At 42.5% G+C, this 18901-nt stretch overlaps 1 protein-coding gene across 1 annotated transcript in view; it reads left to right on the plus strand.

Annotated features, from left to right (window-relative positions):
* Positions 1-18901, plus strand: part of LOC129696727 (regulator of G-protein signaling 22-like) — a 64675-nt gene that overhangs the window by 34626 nt on the left and 11148 nt on the right. The window contains exons 10-15 of the mRNA XM_055634862.1: positions 5341-5497; positions 6560-6687; positions 8774-8885; positions 10837-10962; positions 11268-11369; positions 17168-17362. Coding sequence (XP_055490837.1) covers positions 5341-5497; positions 6560-6687; positions 8774-8885; positions 10837-10962; positions 11268-11369; positions 17168-17362 — 820 coding nt within the window. The remainder of the gene's footprint in view (positions 1-5340; positions 5498-6559; positions 6688-8773; positions 8886-10836; positions 10963-11267; positions 11370-17167; positions 17363-18901) is intronic.

Consider the following 18901-nt stretch of genomic DNA (forward strand, 5'->3'; position numbering starts at 1 on the left):
TCTGAATTGTCAAATTCTGAGGGACAACCTGATAGAAATATGTTATAATTTTGTGTAAACGGACACATAAACAGACAGGGAATAGAGGGATACAGATCATATACAGGTAGATTGTAGTTAGTTGGGTATCATGGTTGGCACAAACACAGTGGGCCGAAGGGCCTGCTCCTGTGCTGTATTTTTCTATGTCTAGGTGGCTTTATGTACTATAGGTAAACCAGATACAAGAAGGACACCCAAGCAATTTGTTGTAGATTGCGACCTAAACAGTAAAATATTCAGTTCACCCTCTAAATCCTACCACTGTTGTAAATAAATGCTGCATTACCCAATCCAGAAATTTGTCTGCACTGTTTCTCCCCCATTAAAACAGCGTCGACAATCTCTCTGCTGCTGCTGCTGCTGCTATGAAATAAACATAAACAATAATCAGGGAATTTGTTACTGCCAATTATAAAGCAGGATTAGAATGCTCCCTCATGTGAAGCTCATTTCAACAGCTGGAGTAATTATGTCTTGAATTTTCCATGTTAGTAACTCTTTGCTCACAGTTCTGACGAGGTTCATCTGTGGCCTCTAAAGACAAATCTTAAAGATATGGTCTCCTTTCATCGATTTATTACGTAGAATATGGTGCAACATATCTCTGGATATTAACCGTTTCAGAACTGGGTGAGGGATGTGGAAAGATACGAAGTAGATATTTTCCTTTTTTTTCCTGTTCTGTTTTTTTTTTCTCTTCCTTTTCTTTTTCTATTTTTTTTTTTTTTTTTTTTTTTTTTGCTCTTCCTTTCTGGTCTTCTCTTTTTTTCTACATCTCTATGGGCTCTTTCGCTCCATTTATCCACAAACTATTAATTGTTAACTTCTGGGGCCTACACATCACTACTTTCCTTAGTCTCTTATTTTTTCTTCTTTTCTTGCGGCTATTATTTTTCTATTGTTAAATTTAAGACAAGAAGCTACCTTTGTGCACTCTGCTAATTCAGAGGTCTATACAAGTTTCTGTAGGGTTCCTCTGCACCCCATGAGGATTTTGCCAACACATCACTGCAGCACGCACATTTACCATCACCGCTCAGTGGTTGAATGCTGGCTGGTCAGGGTGTGACTCTTTAAGGACTACTTCTTGAAATTGGAGTTTAAAAGTGGAGAAGAATTTTGGTGCCATCCCCTCTCTTGTGATCTGATACATGGAACCAGTAGGAATTTAAAAAACCCCAGAAAGTAATGAAAATACTCCGCTAATCAGACAGCAGGTACAGAAGAAGAAATAATGAACATTTCAAGCCTGGGACCTCAAAGTCATGGCTGAGGAATGCAGACCTGAAATGGTAACTACACAAAAGGACACAGTCTCCCCATGTTTCAAGAGGTGGCTCAACAAAATGCTTTCTATTGCTAAGATGGAACAGATTCGTTTTAACAAAGGGAATTCACAAAATTATTTTTTGAAGGTGTGGAAACCATTTTTGATATTGCTTGATGAGGCATAACTGTCTGATTTGTTTATTTTGCTGCTGTGCTATCTCTTTAATCTGAGCGAACTTTGATCTTGCACTCTGACTGATATTCTGGCTGCCCGCCACTCGTTTTTTTTTTTTTTTCTTTTTGTTTTTTGTTCTCTATCTACTGTGTGTTTGTTATGATAACATTTGAAAAAAATGAAGCTGTACAATAATTGTATAATTGTAGATGCCGAACGATTTATCCGTGTACAATTGCTTCTAATAAAAAAATAAAAAATAAAAAGGACACAAAGTCGTGGTGTAACTCAGCAGCTCAGACAGCATCTCTACAGAGCATGGATAGGTGCATTTCAGGCTGAGACCTTTTTTTTAACCTGAAGCATTCACCTATCCATGTTCTTCACTACTTGAGTTGCTTGGTTACTCCAGATCACTGCATCCTTCTGTGAATCTGCAGTTCCTTATTTCTACATACTGCAACGGTAACTGTTTTTATTTCTACAGATGCTGCTGACCTACCTGCTGAGTGTTTGTGGCATTTTCTGCTCTATTTTAGATTTCTGAAATCTGCAGTTTCTTTGAGTTTCATGGTACCAGTTGCATCTCTTCTGGAATTTCCAGCCATTCATTTTGAATGGCAACCTGCTGAAATACCTTGGGGGTGATTGTGGCTGGGATCCTTGTTTGAAGAGTCTGCTTGAGAATTGTTTGCCAGAGATCTGTGTCACTGACTGCAGCAGAGATGTGTCTGACTCCCCAACTCAAATTCCTATTACGTCTTCTGTGAATAAACACTGAGGTGAAAATGAATAGTTGTGGATTACGGAGTATTGATAGTATTACAGCTCAAACTCAAGCAAAATTTATACCTTTCACACTTACATAGAAACATAGAAATTAGGTGCAGGAGTAGGCCATTCGGCCCTTCGAGCCTGCACCGCCATTCAATATGATCATGGCTGATCATCCAACTCAGTATCCCGTACCTGCCTTCTCTCCATACCCTCTGATCCCCTTGGCCACAAGGGCCACATCTAACTCCCTCTTTAATATAGCCAATGAACTGGCCTCTGTGGCAGAGAGTTCCAGAGATTCACCACTCTCTGTGTGAAAAAAGTTCTCCTCATCTCGGTTTTAAAGGATTTCCCCCTCATCCTTAAACTGTGACCCCTTGTCCTGGACTTCCCCAACATCGGGAAACAATCTTCCTGCATCTAGCCTGTCCAACCCCTTAAGAATTTTGTAAGTTTCTATAAGATCCCCTCTCAATCTCCTAAATTCTAGAGAGTATAAACCAAGTCTATCCAGTCTTTCTTCATAAGACAGTCCTGACATCCCAGGAATCAGTCTGGTGAACCTTCTCTGCACTCCCTCTATGGCAATAATGTCCTTCCTCAGATTTGGAGACCAAAACTGCACGCAATACTCCAGGTGTGGTCTCACCAAGACCCTGTACAACTGCAGTAGAACCTCCCTGCTCCTATACTCAAATCCTCTTGCTATGAAAGCCAACATACCATTCGCTTTCTTTACTGCCTGCTGCACCTGCATGCCTACCTTCAATGACTGGTGTACCATGACACCCAGGTCTCGCTGCATCTCCCCCTTTCCCAATCGGCCACCATTTAGATAATAGTCTGCTTTCCCGTTTTTGCCACCAAAATGGATAACCTCACATTTATCCACATTATACTGCATCTGCCAAACATTTGCCCACTCACCCAGCCTATCCAAGTCACCTTGCAGTCTCCTAGCATCCTCCTCACACCTAACACTGCCCCCCAGCTTAGTGTCATCCGCAAACTTGGAGATATTGCCTTCAATTCCCTCATCCAGATCATTAATACATATTGTAAATAGCTGGGGTCCCAGTACTGAGCCTTGCGGTACCCCACTAGTCACTGCCTGCCATTGTGAAAAGGATCTGTTTACTCCTACTCTTTGCTTCCTGTTTGCCAGCCAGTTCTCTATCCACATCAATACTGAACCCCCAATGCCGTGTGCTTTAAGTTTGTATACTAATCTCTTATGTGGGACCTTGTCGAAAGCCTTCTGGAAGTCCAGATACACCACATCCACTGGTTCTCCCCTATCCACGCTACTAGTTACATCCTCGAAAAATTCTATAAGATTCGTCAGACATGATTTACCTTTCGTAAATCCATGCTGACTTTGTCCAATGATTTCACCACTTTCCAAATGTGCTGCTATCCCATCTTTAATAACTGACTCTAGCAGTTTCCCCACTACCGATGTTAGACTAACTGGTCTGTAATTCCCCGTTTTCTCTCTCCCTCCCTTCTTAAAAAGTGGGGTTACGTTTACTACCCGCCAATCCTCTGGAACTACTCCAGAATCTAAAGAATTTTGAAAGATTATTACTAATGCATCCACTATTTCTGGAGCTACTTCCTTAAGTACTCTGGGATGCAGCCTATCTGGCCCTAGGGATTTATCGGCCTTTAATCCATTCAATTTACCCAACACCACTTCCCCGACTAACCTGGATTTCACTCAATTCCTCCACCTCCTTTGACCCGCGGGCCGCTGCTATTTCCGGCAGATCATTTATGTCTTCCTTAGTGAAGACGGAACCAAAGTAGTTATTCAATTGGTCCGCCATATCCTGGTTTCCCATGATCAACTCACCTGTTTCTGACTGCAAGGGACCTACATTTGTTTTAACTAATCTCTTTCTTTTCACATATCTATAAAAAATTTTGCAGTCAGTTTTTATGTTCCCTGCCAGTTTTCTTTCATAACCCATTTTTCCTTTCCTAATTAAGCCCTTCGTCCTCCTCTGCTGATCTCTGAATTTCTCCCAGTCCTCCGGTATGCTGCTTTTTCTGGCTAGTTTGTACGCATCATCCTTTGCTTTGATACTATCCCTGATTTCCCTTGTTATCCATGGATGCACTACCTTCCCCGATTTATTCTTTTGCCAAACTGGGATGAACAATTTTTGTAGTTCATCCATGCAGCCTTTAAATGCCTTCCATTGCATATCCACCGTCAACCCTTTTAGAATTAATTGCCAGTCAATCTTGGCCAATTCATGTCTCATACCCTCAAAGTTACCTTTCTTTAAGTTCAAAACCATTGTTTCTGAATTAACAATGTCACTCTCCATCCTAATGAAGAACTCAACCATATTATGGTCACTCTTGCCCAAGGGGCCATGCACAACAAGACTACTAACTAACCCTTCCTCATTACTCAATACCCAGTCTAAAATAGCCAGCTCTCTCGTTGGTTCCTCTACATGTTGATTTAGATAACTATCCCGCATACATTCCAAGAAATCCTCTTCCTCAGCACCCCTGCCAATTTGATTCACCCAATCTATATGTAGATTGAAGTCACCCATTATAACTGCTTTGCCTTTGTCGCAAGCATTTCTAATTTCCTGTTTGATACCATCTCCAACTTCACTACTACTGTTAGGTGGCCTGTACACAACACCCACCAGCGTTTTCTGCCCCTTATTGTTTCGCAGCTCTACCCATACTGATTCCACATCCTCCAAACTAATGTCCTTCCTTTCCATTGCGTTAATCTCCTCTCTAACCAGCAACACTACCCCACCTCCTTTTCCTTTCTCTCTATCCCTCCTGAATATTGAATATCCCTGGATGTTCAGCTCCCAGCCTTGGTCACCCTGGAGCCATGTCTCCGTGATCCCAACTATATCATAATCATCAATGGCTATCTGCACGTTCAACTCATCCACCTTATTACGAATACCCCTTGCATTGAGACACAAAGCCTTCAGGCTTGTTTTTACAACGCTCTTACCCCTTATACAATTATGTACCCCTTATACTATTACGAGGCCATTAGCATCTCCACATGTTTTTTATTTTTGTTTTAGGGGACCACGGTATTGTATTAACCAAGGATATTCAATAAGACATGCTGGAATTATACTGAAAGATTGGCAAGACCGTCAGCTGAGACCTAAATCTGATGTCGGCCCATTTCCTATCACACCCTTAGATCAAATCCAGATAGTTTGCCTTCCTAAGGAGGTTAGTATCATTTGAATTTGTGGAATTCAGAGTTTTTCTGAAGTTATATTTAAAAAAAAAATCAAATTATGTACATCAATGTTACTATTTGCCATGGACAACTACCTATTATTACAATGTTAATTCATGCATATGAATCAATGTCAACATGTTGCATTGCGGGTTGTCATATTTTTTCTTCCTGTAGCTCAGACCCTAGTCCTGGCAACTTCCTCATAAATCTTCTCTGTACCCTTTCCAGCTTGATCCTATGGAGAAAATATCTTAAAACCTCCTCAAACCAGAGCAACAGCAACATCTCCCACAAAGAGAAGCCAAATGCTTATCCTTGCAATGAGATCCTACTGTTGAATCTCGCCATATTAAGAATGGTGGGCTGACATCTTCTGCATGTCCATTATGGTGTGCAGTCAGTTCGAATCCTCAAGGGTAATTTCTTGCCCCTAACGGCTAGGAACAACATTTCAACGCCTTGTGCAACATCATGGTGAGGCTAAAAGAGCTGCTGCCTAACAGCTCCAGCAATCCAGGTTCAATCCTGACCTCTGGTGGTCTCAGGAGTGAAGTTTTCACCTTCTTCCTGTGATTGTGTGGATTTTTGTCACTGCTCTAGTTTCTTCCCTCGTCCCAAAGATGGTTAATTGGCAACACTGTAGATGGGATCGGAGTGGACTTGATGGGCTGAATGGCCTAATTCTACTCCTATAACTGTTGAATTTGGAGAGTGTGATTAAAGAAAAAATAGTGGGGGCATTGGGATTGCTCTGTGAGTCCTCATAGACTCAATGGGACCAATGCCATACGGAAATATATTAAAATATGCAATATTATTAAGTTGCAGCTAATGTCAATTAAATTATAAATGGCTAGAAAATGACCACACTTTTCCTGCCAGTGTATGATTTTAATTTCCCCAATAAAAATATACCTATGATAATGAAGTAATTCATGGGGGAAAAAACTAATGAAGGCAAGAAATGCTCATTTTAATTGTTTTTATTGTAGGATTGCTTTCAGATATTAATTACATTTCTGATAATATTTATTTACATCTATTAACAGAAATGCCCATCTAAGAATCACAACCTTCATCCATCCCAAAGAAAAATTCCAATAAAAAGACAATCTCCAAGGAAGAGTTGCCCTCAGAATTCAGTCGACACCCCTCGCATTGACCAAGAGGAAAAGGAGTGAGTTGTTACTTCATGCTCGAGTGGAGAATTGTTTATCAGTAGTTCAGTGAAGCTTTGATAGACTTTATACCTAAGTGCATTTGAAGGTGATTTTTATCAGTAGAAACGGGAATTAAAGGATACTATCAAGAATAGCATCAAGGTCATGGGCAGATGGGAACACAATGGGGACCCGGTGTGTGGGGGACTGCCATGAAGAACAATAGAGGATCCGATATGGGGGCAACGGCCTTGAGGGACGGTGGGAGAACAAAGGGGGACCTGGGGTGGTGGCACTCTAGGTTTAGAATCCTCTGCCCAGGAGATAAGCCTGTGTTCATTTGTTTGTTTGTTCGTTCGTTCTGACTTAAGGCACTGTGCACACATCAGCCAGCCGCTTGTCGTTTTTTTCACTTTTAATTTAAATTTAATTTCAAGTTTTTGTGTACCTGTTGTGTGTTGTGACTGTTGGCAGACCAATTTCCCTGTGGGGATGAATAAAGCTGTATCGTATAATAGGCAGCATCTCTGGAGAGAAGGAATGGGTGGCGTTTCGGGTCGAGACCCTTCTTCAGAAGGTCATGGGCAGATTGGTGACAAGATTGGCCAGAATGTGTGAAGTTTGGCATGAGGCTTGAGACATCATGAGAGGTGTTTTTCAGTTTGATGTAACGTTAATACATTTCTTGTACCTCCAACAATGCCAACCTGGATTTCTGTGTGTGACTCTTTGGAATGGAACATAGAATCATAGAAAATAGGTGCAGGAGTAGGCCAATCGGGCCTTCGAGCCTGCACCGCCAGTCAATATGATCATGGCTGATCATCCAACTCAGTATCTTGTACCTGCCTTCTCTCCATACCCCCTGATCACTTTAGCCACAAGGGCCACATCTAACTCCCTCTTAAATATAGCCAATGAACTGGCCTCAACTACCTTCCGAGGCAGAGAGTTCCAGAGATTCATCACTCTCTGTGTGAAAAATGTTTTTCTCATCTCGGTCCTAAAGGATTTCCCCCTTATCCTTAAACTGTGACCCCTTGTCCTGGACTTCCCCAACATTGGAAACAATCTTCCTGCATCTAGCCTGTCCAACCTCTTAAGAACCCCATCTTTCTGATTTAACACGAGGACACTACCAAATTGTTTAAATATACTGGATATATATCACTTCAAGGCACACTTGGCGCCCTAATGGTCTGCAGATGCGATAAATCTCAAATCATTATTGACAGATTTTATGATGTAGTTCCTTGCTCCTTCAAAATCATTAAACACAGATCTTCTTTTCACTTGCACTCCATTTCAATGTACCTACGTTATGCTTCTCTATTCATGGATACAGGGAAAAAATGTGAATTAGATCAAAAACTCAGGCAACATAGTAACAATTGCCTGAACTAAGAGGTTATCTCCAGAACCAGTGAAGCCAAACAGGTCCTCGGCCAAATCTGCTCAACCAACAAAACCTCTTCCTCTTGATCGAACCGAAGATCCAGAGAATCTTCCATGGACAGATTAAATAGATTGAGCAGTTTCATGTTTTTAATCTCAATAGAGTAAAACTCTGATAATCTGCCATCCAAAATGTTTGGAAACCTCAATGGCATCTTTGGCATCTGGCTCACTTGGTAATGTCTGACCTGCTTCTTTACAACTTGTTTGAGCTGCAGTTCCTGCATGTCCTTCTGTTCTACAGGGCTGTGACTCCACATGCCTATCCAATTAACGAGGCCCCAGTTCCTGTGCTCCCTTTAAACTGACCAGAGCCACATTTTCCACGGCCCCTTTAAACTTATTGTGTTCAGTAGGAAATGTATTTACAATACTGTTTAACCAATTTAAACAGGAGAATTAGAAACCTGTAATAGTTCAGCAAATCGATAATTTGGCCCCATTATAATGAGCATACCAGACTGGTAGAGTTTCACATATCCTCTTTATTGTGAACTGTTTCTTATAATGTTATCTCAATAAAATAAGGCAATGTCAATAATAAATGATACAACACCTGCTGGTTCTGGTTTCTACCTGTGCAAAAGATTCCTCAAGGTATATTTTATGCTATTTGTTTTCCTATGTTATCATTAATTTTCTTTCCAGACATTTTCTCCCTTCAAATTGTGATACTTTGACCCAAAGCCCAAAATCTATGCAACCTTTTGAAGATCTGGGATTGCGTGAAGCAAAGGACCTCCGCAATTTAAAGATGTTAGTAAGTACTTTAGTGGGAAAAAATAGAGTTGTTACCTGACAGTGCCAGAGGCCCTGGTTTAATCCTAGCTCTGGGTGCTGACTATAAAAAGTTTGTATGTTCTCCCTGTGTTCTTCCTTTGGGTTTTCTCCGGGAACTTCATTTTCCTTCCGCACTCCAAAGACGTACAGGTTTGTAGGTTAATTGGCTTTGGTAAAATTTTAGATTGTCCCTCATGTGAGGGGTTCGCTGGTCGGCATGGACTTGGTGGGCCGAAGGGCATGTTTCCACGATGTCTAAGGTCTAAAGACAAAACTAACAGAAAATATTTGAGAAATTTAAGAACTGCAAAGTAACTTATTACTAATGGGGAAAAAAACTATTAAATGTAAATATATTTACACTGAGGAAAATCACATACAGATATCCAGAGCAGTTTGAGGTCAATGTTTAAACTCCTGAATTATAGCATTTTTCATTGAGATTCAGTGAAATAGTTTGAAATGCACTACTTGGACAAAGATTTGTAATTGGAACAGTGGCAATAATGGAGTTCCTGCTGCACCATTAGCCAAGTTTTTTTTCTGATCAATTAGAAAGCCCTTTGGGGCTTAATATACTATTTTGAAGATTATTAAAATTGTTTCCTAAACTTACCTGACTTGATTTTAGATCCATCCTAGAAATGACTGGTAGCATTTTGACCCAAATGGATCTGGCAAAAGTTAAATAGTTGTCATGCTGGGTGTGAGCCCCAAGTGTCACCTATAGGTGCTTGGACCACGCATATTCTGCACGGGTTTAAACCCCTGTCTCACGGTGCGAGTTCACCCACGAGTGATCCCGAGTTTAAAACAAATCAAACTCGTGGTAATCACGTAGAATTAACGTGGCGGGGACGTCGGAACTCGTAACGCTAATGGCAGGTACTCGGGAAACTTGTTAACTCGTGAAAATTTTTCAACAGGATGAAAGATTTCCACGAGTCAAATTTACTCTTGAAGTAAATATTTTCAACTTTTAAACTCGTTGTAAGAACGTAGATGCCCCATAGATGCCCCGTGGGTTTACCGTAGCGACTCGCGAGTCTACTGTGGGAATTCAATGGGACAGGCAGCATCCTGGAGAGAAGGAATGGGTGACGGGATGATGTTTCCAAAATTCTGCTGCGTCTTTGTGTTACTCCAGCACTGTGTGTTCACTTTTTGTCAACCAGCATCTGCCCTTTCCTCCTCCCACTCCCACTCCCCTCCCCCCCCCCCCCTCTACCCCCCCCCCCCCCCCCCCCCCCCACCTTTTCCCTCCCAACTCCAGTCCCGTCCTGACCCCCTGGGAAAACTGAAGGGAGCGACAATCAACTGCCACGGATACAAATAATGTCATACACAAGGAAGGGCAGATGCTGGTTGACAAGAAGTGAACACACAGTGCTGGAGTAACACAAAGACGCAGCAGAATTTGGGAAACATCATCCCGTCACCCATTCCTTCCCTCCAGAGATGCTGCCTGTCCCGCTGAGTTCCCACGGTAGACTCACTGGTCACTACGGTAAACTCACGGGCATCTACGTTCTTACAACGAGTTTAAAAGTTTGAAATTTTTACTTCAAGAGTAAATTTAACTTGTAGAAATCCTGTTGAAAGATTTTCACGAGTTAACAAGTTTCCTGAGTACCTGCCGTTAGCGTTACGAGTTCCGACGTTCCCGCTACGTTAATTCAACGTGATTACCATTAAATTCAGGATCACTCGTGTGTGGACTCGCACCATGAGACAGGGGTTTATGAGAAATGACTGGGAAACAGTTTCCCCCTTACCCTACCCACCTCCCCCACATAGAAAATACTAACAAGATCCTCCAAAACATACTTTTAAACAGACTAAAAATTAAAATAAAGATGGGAAAACACAAAGGCTGCCACCAGCTTAATGCACGTTCAATTACAGAATCCTGCTTGTGTGTATTTCTTTAGATGCAGATCACAAAATATCATGAGGCGCTGTGTGACCACAAAATAGATGACCTGCTGCACGCCCTACACAATGAAAGCAGAACTGGATTCTACTTCACTAATTTCTGTAAAGAAACAGGAAACGAGGTAAGTAAAACAAACCTTAGATTTGTGCACAGATTTGTGGTGTCCTTTCACCTCTTCCAGAAACACTATCCAAAGATGTAAACAAACCCGAGAGTGAAATTGACCTGCATCTCTTCCAACCACATCTACAGCATTCCGCATAATCCACCTTGTGATTCAAGGGTATCTCTTTCCTTCCACAGGATCACACTCTTTCTATTGTTTTCTCATTCGATCCCTCTTTTTCTACATTTTAGAAACTGTTTCACTCCAGCCATTCCCAGTTTGAAGTATACGAACTAATTCGATTTCCACTTGCCTTGCAGCTATGGATTAATGGTGTGGACTTGTGGTTTGAGCTGAAGGAATATCAGACACTTTTTTATGCGGATATCTTCCAACCATTTAAGCTCAAGAGACAAGCGCAAGTAAGCTATGAAATATGTATTGCTTCAATATTTAGTGACCCTGCTCTGAACGTGTGAGTTGAAGTTAAGGAATATCTTCGGATCATAAATGGAAGGGTGAGCAGACTGCTGGATTAATTTGGGGGCGAGTTTGAAATCCATCCTGCACCAAAACAAAATAGGTCACTGAAAGAAAGGTGACATTAACATTTCAAAAAATATCTCAAACTGAAATCAAGCTACCTGGAAACCCTCCCCATAATTAATTCTACAATCAAATACCCACCCTCTGGCTGAATACATTTCTTCTCATCCCCATTTTGGAGGTATATGTCTTTCTGTTTTGAGGCTCTGCCTTCTGGACTCTTCCATAACAGAAAACATCCTTTTCACATCCACTCTATCCGTAGGCCTGTCATTATCCGGCAGGTTTCAATAAGACCCTCCCCCCCCTCATCTTTCAAAGCTCCAGCAAGTACATGCCCCAGAGCCTTCAAACACTCCTTGGATCATTTTCATAAGCCTCCTCTGAACCCACTCCAAGGCCAGCATATGCTTCCTCAGATATGGGGTCCAAAACTGCTCAAATCTTCCAAATGTGTCCTCACCAGCACCAGATAAAGCCTGAGCAATAAAAAGCTGTTTTCCTGCTATCCAGTCAAATCAAACCACACTGTTCATGAGTAGAACCAAGCCATTTACAAGTACATTAGGCAGTGCACAGAGAAAAACACCAGAGTGCAAAATACAGTGTTACAGCTTTATGGCATTGCAGATACAGAGAAAATATCAAGGTCCGCATGAGGTAGGTTGGAAGATGAGGATTACACAGTAGCTCATGGAAGGACTGTTCAGTAGTCTAATAACATTGGAGAAGATGCTTTTCCTGAGTCTGGTGGTGCGTGCATAGAAGCTTTTGCATCTTCTGCCTGATGGGAGAGGGGAGAAGAGGGATTGACTAGGATGAGAATGGTTCTTCATTCCGTTGGCTACTTTACCAAGGACGTGTGAAATGTGGATGGAGTCAATGGTGGGGAGGCTGGTCTATGTGATGGACTGGACTATATTCACAACTTTGCCAAACTAAGCTCTGGTGCATCTGGATTAGATGCTTACAATGGTGATTTTGTAGAAGTTGGTTAGAGTGATTAGAAACATAGAAACATAGAAATTAGGTGCAGGAGTAGACCATTCGGCCCTTCGAGCCTGCACCGCCATTCAATATGATCATGGCTGATCATCCAACTCAGTATCCCGTACCTGCCTTCTCTCCATACCCTCTGATCCCCTTGGCCACAAGGGCCACATCTAACTCCCTCTTAAATATAGCCAATTAACTGGCCTCAACTACCCTCTGTGGCAGAGAGTTCCAGAGATTCACCACTCTCTGTGTGAAGAAAGTTCTTCTCATCTCGGTTTTAAAGGATTTCCCCTTTACCCTTAAGCTGTGACCCCTTGTCCTGGACTTCCCTAACATCGGGAACAATCTTCCTGCATCTAGCCTGTCCAACCCCTTAAGAATTTTGTAAGTTTCTATAAGATCCCCTCTCAATCTTCTAAATTCTAGAGAGTATAAACCAAGTCTATCCAGTCTTTCTTCATAAGACAGTCCTGACATCCCAGGAATCAGTCTGGTGAACCGTCTCTGCACTCCCTCTATGGCAATAATGTCCTTCCTCAGATTTGGAGACCAAAACTGTACGCAATACTCCAGGTGTGGTCTCACCAAGACCCTGTACAACTGCAGTAGAACCTCTCTGCTCCTATACTCAAATCCTTTAGCAATGAAAGCTAACATACCATTCGCTTTCTTTACTGCCTGCTGCACCTGCATGCCTACCTTCAATGACTGGTGTACCATGACACCCAGGTCTCGCTGCATCTCCCCCTTTCCCAATCGGCCACCATTTAGATAATAGTCTGCTTTCCTGTTTTTGCCACCAAAATGGATAACCTCACATTTATCCACATTATACTGCATCTGCCAAACATTTGCCCACTCACCCAGCCTATCCAAGTCACCCTGCAGTCTCCTAGCATCCTCCTCACAGCTAACACTGCCCCCCAGCTTAGTGTCATCCGCAAACTTGGAGATATTGCCTTCAATTCCCTCATCCAGATCATTAATATATATTGTAAATAGCTGGGGTCCCAGTACTGAGCCTTGGGGTACCCCACTAGTCACTGCCTGCCATTGTGAAAAAGACCCATTTACTCCTACTCTTTGCTTCCTGTTTGCCAGCCAGTTCTCTATCCACATCAATACTGAACCCCCAATGCCTTGTGCTTTAAGTTTGTATACTAATCTCTTATGTGGGACCTTGTCGAAAGCCTTCTGGAAGTCCAGATACACCACATCCACTGGTTCTCCCCTATCAACGCTACTAGTTACATCCTCGAAAAATTCTATAAGATTCGTCAGACATGATTTACCTTTCGTAAATCCATGCTGACTTTGTCCAATGATTTCACCACTTTCCAAATGTGCTGCTATCCCATCTTTAATAACTGACTCTAGCAGTTTCCCCACTACCGATGTTAGACTAACTGGTCTGTAATTCCCCATTTTCTCTCTCCCTCCCTTCTTAAAAAGTGTGGTTACGTTTGCTACCCGCCAATCTTCAGGAACTACTCCAGAATCTAAAGAGTTTTGAAAGATTATTACTAATGCATCCACTATTTCTGGAGCTACTTCCTTAAGTACTCTGGGATGCAGCCTATCTGGCCCTGGGGATTTATTGGCCTTTAATCCATTCAGTTTACCCAACACCACTTCCCGGCTAACCTGGATTTCACTCAATTCCTCCAACTCCTTTGACCCGCGGTCCCCTGCTATTTCCGGCAAATTATGTATGTCTTCCTTAGTGAAGACGGAACCAAAGTAGTTATTCAATTGGTCCGCCATATCCTTGTTCCCCATGATCAACTCACCTGTTTCTGACTGCAAGGGACCTACATTTGCCAGGATTAGGGACAAGCCAAACTTTCTTATTTTTTGCATAAAGGATGATGTATGTGTGTGTGTGGAATGAGCTGCCAGAGGAGATAGTTAAGGCAGGCACTATTGTAATTATGCTCTCTACAGCTTACCCCCTTAGTAAAACACTGAGTCAAGCACTGGATCAACTAATCCTTAATCTCACTCACAAACAAACTTCCTATACGATACTCAACCAACCGCGGGTCTGATCCTTGTCTCTACTCTTCCAAGCCCTTCAGCCTCATGTGAGTAGACACCTCCAGACAGTCAACACAGTCCCAAGTGCACTTCCAGAAGATCAACTCCCATCCATGTGGTGTTCCCTCTTTTATACTGTGTCAGTCCCGTGGTGCAAAAATACATGGGGGGGGGGGGGGGCGGGGGCAACCCCTACAAGCCGATCACAAATAAAGATCATATAATACATTTATTGACAGTTCCCTAACCCAATCACAAAGTACCCCATTACATTGTTTCCACAGAAAGTTCTAGTTGGACGGCAGTTCACCAAAGTAAAGAAACATTTCCCCAGGTAGTATAAACAATTTGAACAAGGCTCCACACTTTAGTCAATCACAAGATAACAGTGCAAACACTCTGCAATATAATTAACGACACTTTACAACACCCCATTCTATAACCAATCCTAATCATGCATTTGCAATCCAGCTCAGCTCTTCTGCAAAACCCTCATACACATTAACAATAGAGGGGACATCTGGACATCACCCTGTGCTTAACTTCCTCCCAGGGTGCAGACACCCTGGAGCCATAAGACTCATGGCTTTGCAGCTTTTCACAGAAAGAGGACAAGCAGGCTTTGCAAATGCAGAGATCCTCCATTTTGTGACATATTTATTTGGCCAATATTATCACTATCGCAACATTTAAGAAACATTTGGACAGGTACACGGATAGTATAGGTTTAGGGGGATATGGGCCAAGCACTGGTAGGTGGGACTAATGCAGATGGGACTTGTTGGTCCGAGTGCACAGTTTGTCTGAAGGGCCAGTTTTCATGCCGTATGACTATGACTTTATTCTGAGGAAGTAGAGACATTGTTGATCTTTCATGGCTGTAGCTACAATGTCATTTGCCCAGGACAAGTTGTTAGTGATATTTATGTCTGGGAACTTGAGGCTCTCGAGTATTTTGGCACCGTTGATGCTGAATGGGGCATGTACTCCATCTCTCGTCCTAAAGTCAATGGGTAGTCTTTCACCTTGTTGACGTTGACGGAGAGGTTATGGTCTTGAGACCATGTTACTCAGCTCTCTATCTCCTTCCTGTACTCTGGCTCGTCATTGCTCAAGGCTCTGCTCATTATGCGGTGTCATCTGCAAACTTGTAAATAGAGTTAGAGCAGCATTTGGTTGTACAGTCATGAGTTTATTGTGAATATAATAGAGGGCTGAGAACCCATTCTTGCAGGACACTGGTGTTGAGATTATCATGGAGGGGATCGTGTCACCCATCCTCACTGATTGTGGTCAAAAGGTCAGACTGTCAAGGAACCTGAGGCAGTGGGGGGGGGGGGGTGCTGACTCCTAGGACCAGGAGTTTGATGACTTTAATTGGGATTATGGTGATGAAGGCAGAGTTTAGTCAATAAATAGGAGTCTGAGATAGATGTGCTTGTTATCTAGATGTTCCAGCAATGAGTGTAGGGCCAGGGTGATGGCATCTGCTGTGGACCTGTAGGCAAACTGCAGTGGATCAAGGGTGCCTGGGAGGCTGGAGTTAATGTGTGCCATGACCAGCCTCTTGAAGTACTTCATAATGGAGGATGTCAGAGCCAGCTGATGGTAGTCGTTCAGGCACACCACCTTGTTCTTCTTCGGCACCAGGATGATGATGGTCTTCTTCCAAGAACCACAGAATGGAATATGGAGAGGTTAAAGATGTCTATGAATGCTTCTGCCAGCTGCTCTGCACAGGTTTTGAGGTCGAGTCCTGGGACTCCATCCGGGACAGTTGCTTTCTGTGGTTTTACTCTCGGGGAAAGTCGACCTTCCGTCTGCAACAGTGACCGCGGGCACACCCTGAGGTTGTTGGAGCTGATGCCATCATTCCACTACCATTGTTTAAAGTGAGCTTTCCTTCGCTCCATAGATGCTGCTGCACCCGCTGAGTTTCTCCAGCTTTTTTGTGTAACCTTCGATTCTCCAGCATCTGCAGTTCCCTCTTAAACAAAGAATGCATTGAGTTTGTTGGGGATGGTTACATTGTTGCCAACAATACTGTCCAACTTCACTGCAGCTTTTTACAGCATGCATGCCTTGTCACAATTGACAGGAGTCCGTGTGGTTTTCTTGGGACTCTTGTTTGGTTCAGAACTCCCTCTTTGCCTCCTTGACAGATTTGCGAAGGAGGTAACGAGATATCTTATACCACTTTGAACTTTAATTATCCTCTGCAATCCAAGGGTCACCTATATAATTATTATGAAAAGGAAATTTGGATGTAGGGAATCAGTGAACGTTATCGAGGGAGGAACTGCAGATGCTGGTTTAAATCGAAGATCGTCACAAAATGCTGGAGTCTTTTTCTTTGCGTACGGTGTGCACAGCCTAAAGTTGTAGGTCAACTTGTTCTATTTGATCTATTTGTTTGTGCACGTCGGGTGGATTGCATTAGTCGAAACAGGGCGGACCACGTGAAGGTTGCAATCTCCCACCCCAGTGCTGGAGTAACTAAACGGGACAGGCAGCACCTCTGGAGAGAAGGAATGGCTGACGTTTCGGGTCAAGACCCTTCTTCAGTGAAAACTGGAACTGACTGTTTGGAAACCCTCAACTGCAATTGATTATTTTAATGAATTTTTTTCTCCTGTGTTAGTTCATTTTTGCTACATACACAGTTGAAGGGGCCCCTGCAGATGTCAAAATAGATATTGAAAATAGGAAAAGCATCTATAATAAACTGGAGCCGCCGTTTGAAGAACTGTTTGATCAGTTAGAAGAACACATACTCATCTTGCTTTTGGTTCCTTGGATGAAAATGCTTGATATGGACAACACAAAATATGAAAAGGTAAAACCATACATCCTATCATCATTTTAAATGAGTTTGTAATAAGTGGTCTATAATTAGTTTAAAGCGCAGTCTGTGGAATTTATATACAATTCCTACTTCCTGTTCTTCTTTCTTCAGAAATATGTTCCTAGCCAGGAGAATTGATAAACTGTACTCGGCCAACGGGTGCTACTGCTCCTGGTTGCGGGAATCTCCTGATCCCTTCCCTAATATCCGATAATAGCAATTGTGTGTGGACATGTTGGCAGATCGCTCCAAGCCACTGGCCTTTTCAAAAGACCGCAGTGTCAGGCCTCTTGGGGGACGGAGGGCAGTAATTGATTTCCTGCCCTTCAAACATCCAAAAACCACAACTGCACGTTTCTGAATGTTCTTATGCTGTGGATATAATTTTCAATTGGAGAGAAACTGGAACAAAAATACCATGGCTATACTCTTTTCAATGTGGTCCAATCACTCATTTGAACCCATTTTAAGCGTAAAGTTTTACATGACTTAGTTACCGACGGAAATAAGGGTTATGGAACTGTAACATGTGGAAAGAGGTTGCATGGCCTCTTGCACCTTACATGCAGCTGTGTGAGAACAATTAGATTAGCCCTGAACCCCAGCTCGTTTTCCCACAACTCCACTCCCCGCCACAGGTTTCCAGCTAATTTCACTTTAAAAGTTATAATTGAATTAGCTTCCCTCACCATCTTAGCATGAGTTCAACATCGAGACTACTCACTGCATTCCAAATGCATTCCTGGTTCTTTAGCCAGTATGCACAACAGAATTGAGTTTGAAACATAGAAACATAGAAAATAGGTGCAGGAGTAGGCCATTCGGCCCTTCGAGCTTGCACTGCCATGCAATATGATCATGGCTGATCGTCCAACTCAGTATCCTGTACCTGCCTTCTCTCCATAGCCCCTGATCCTTCTAGACACAAGGGCCACATCTAACTCGCTCTTAAATTTAGCCAATGAACTGGCCTCAACTACCTTCTGTGGCAGAGAATTACACAGATTCACCACTCTCTGTGTGTGAACACATAGTCATTCACATGAGTTCAAACACATATTATATTAATATCTGAAAATTCTCTCCAGTGATTCTGGTGCACACGTACCTTTCTTTGTAGCCTGCCTTTTTGCTGTAAATCACATCCTTATTTCAGAATATGGTGCTAGCCGTTGAAGATGGGGATAGAGGAATTTCCGGTTTTATGGTCATAACTCTTTAGAATTCTCCATCCTGGAGATCGCTTGCATTCAAAGCCAACATTGATAAACTTGGTCCATGTGGAGTCAAGGGTTTCAGAAAACAGACAGGAAAGAGGGGCTGTGACAAAGATCAGCCATGATCTTATTCAAAGGTGCAGCAAACCTGGGAAGTAATATGGCCTGCTCCTTTTCTTGTTATTTCTTTCATGCAACGTCAAACAGCTCACACTTGGATATCCATTTTATCAATCTAACAATTGATCTTCACAGGTGCCATGTAAAAATGGAAAGATTCATAATTTAATGCAAAGGTTGCATTATTGCCATA

This window comes from Leucoraja erinacea, chromosome 4 (genome assembly GCF_028641065.1).
Source record: "Leucoraja erinacea ecotype New England chromosome 4, Leri_hhj_1, whole genome shotgun sequence".
Lineage (NCBI taxonomy): Eukaryota > Metazoa > Chordata > Chondrichthyes > Rajiformes > Rajidae > Leucoraja > Leucoraja erinaceus.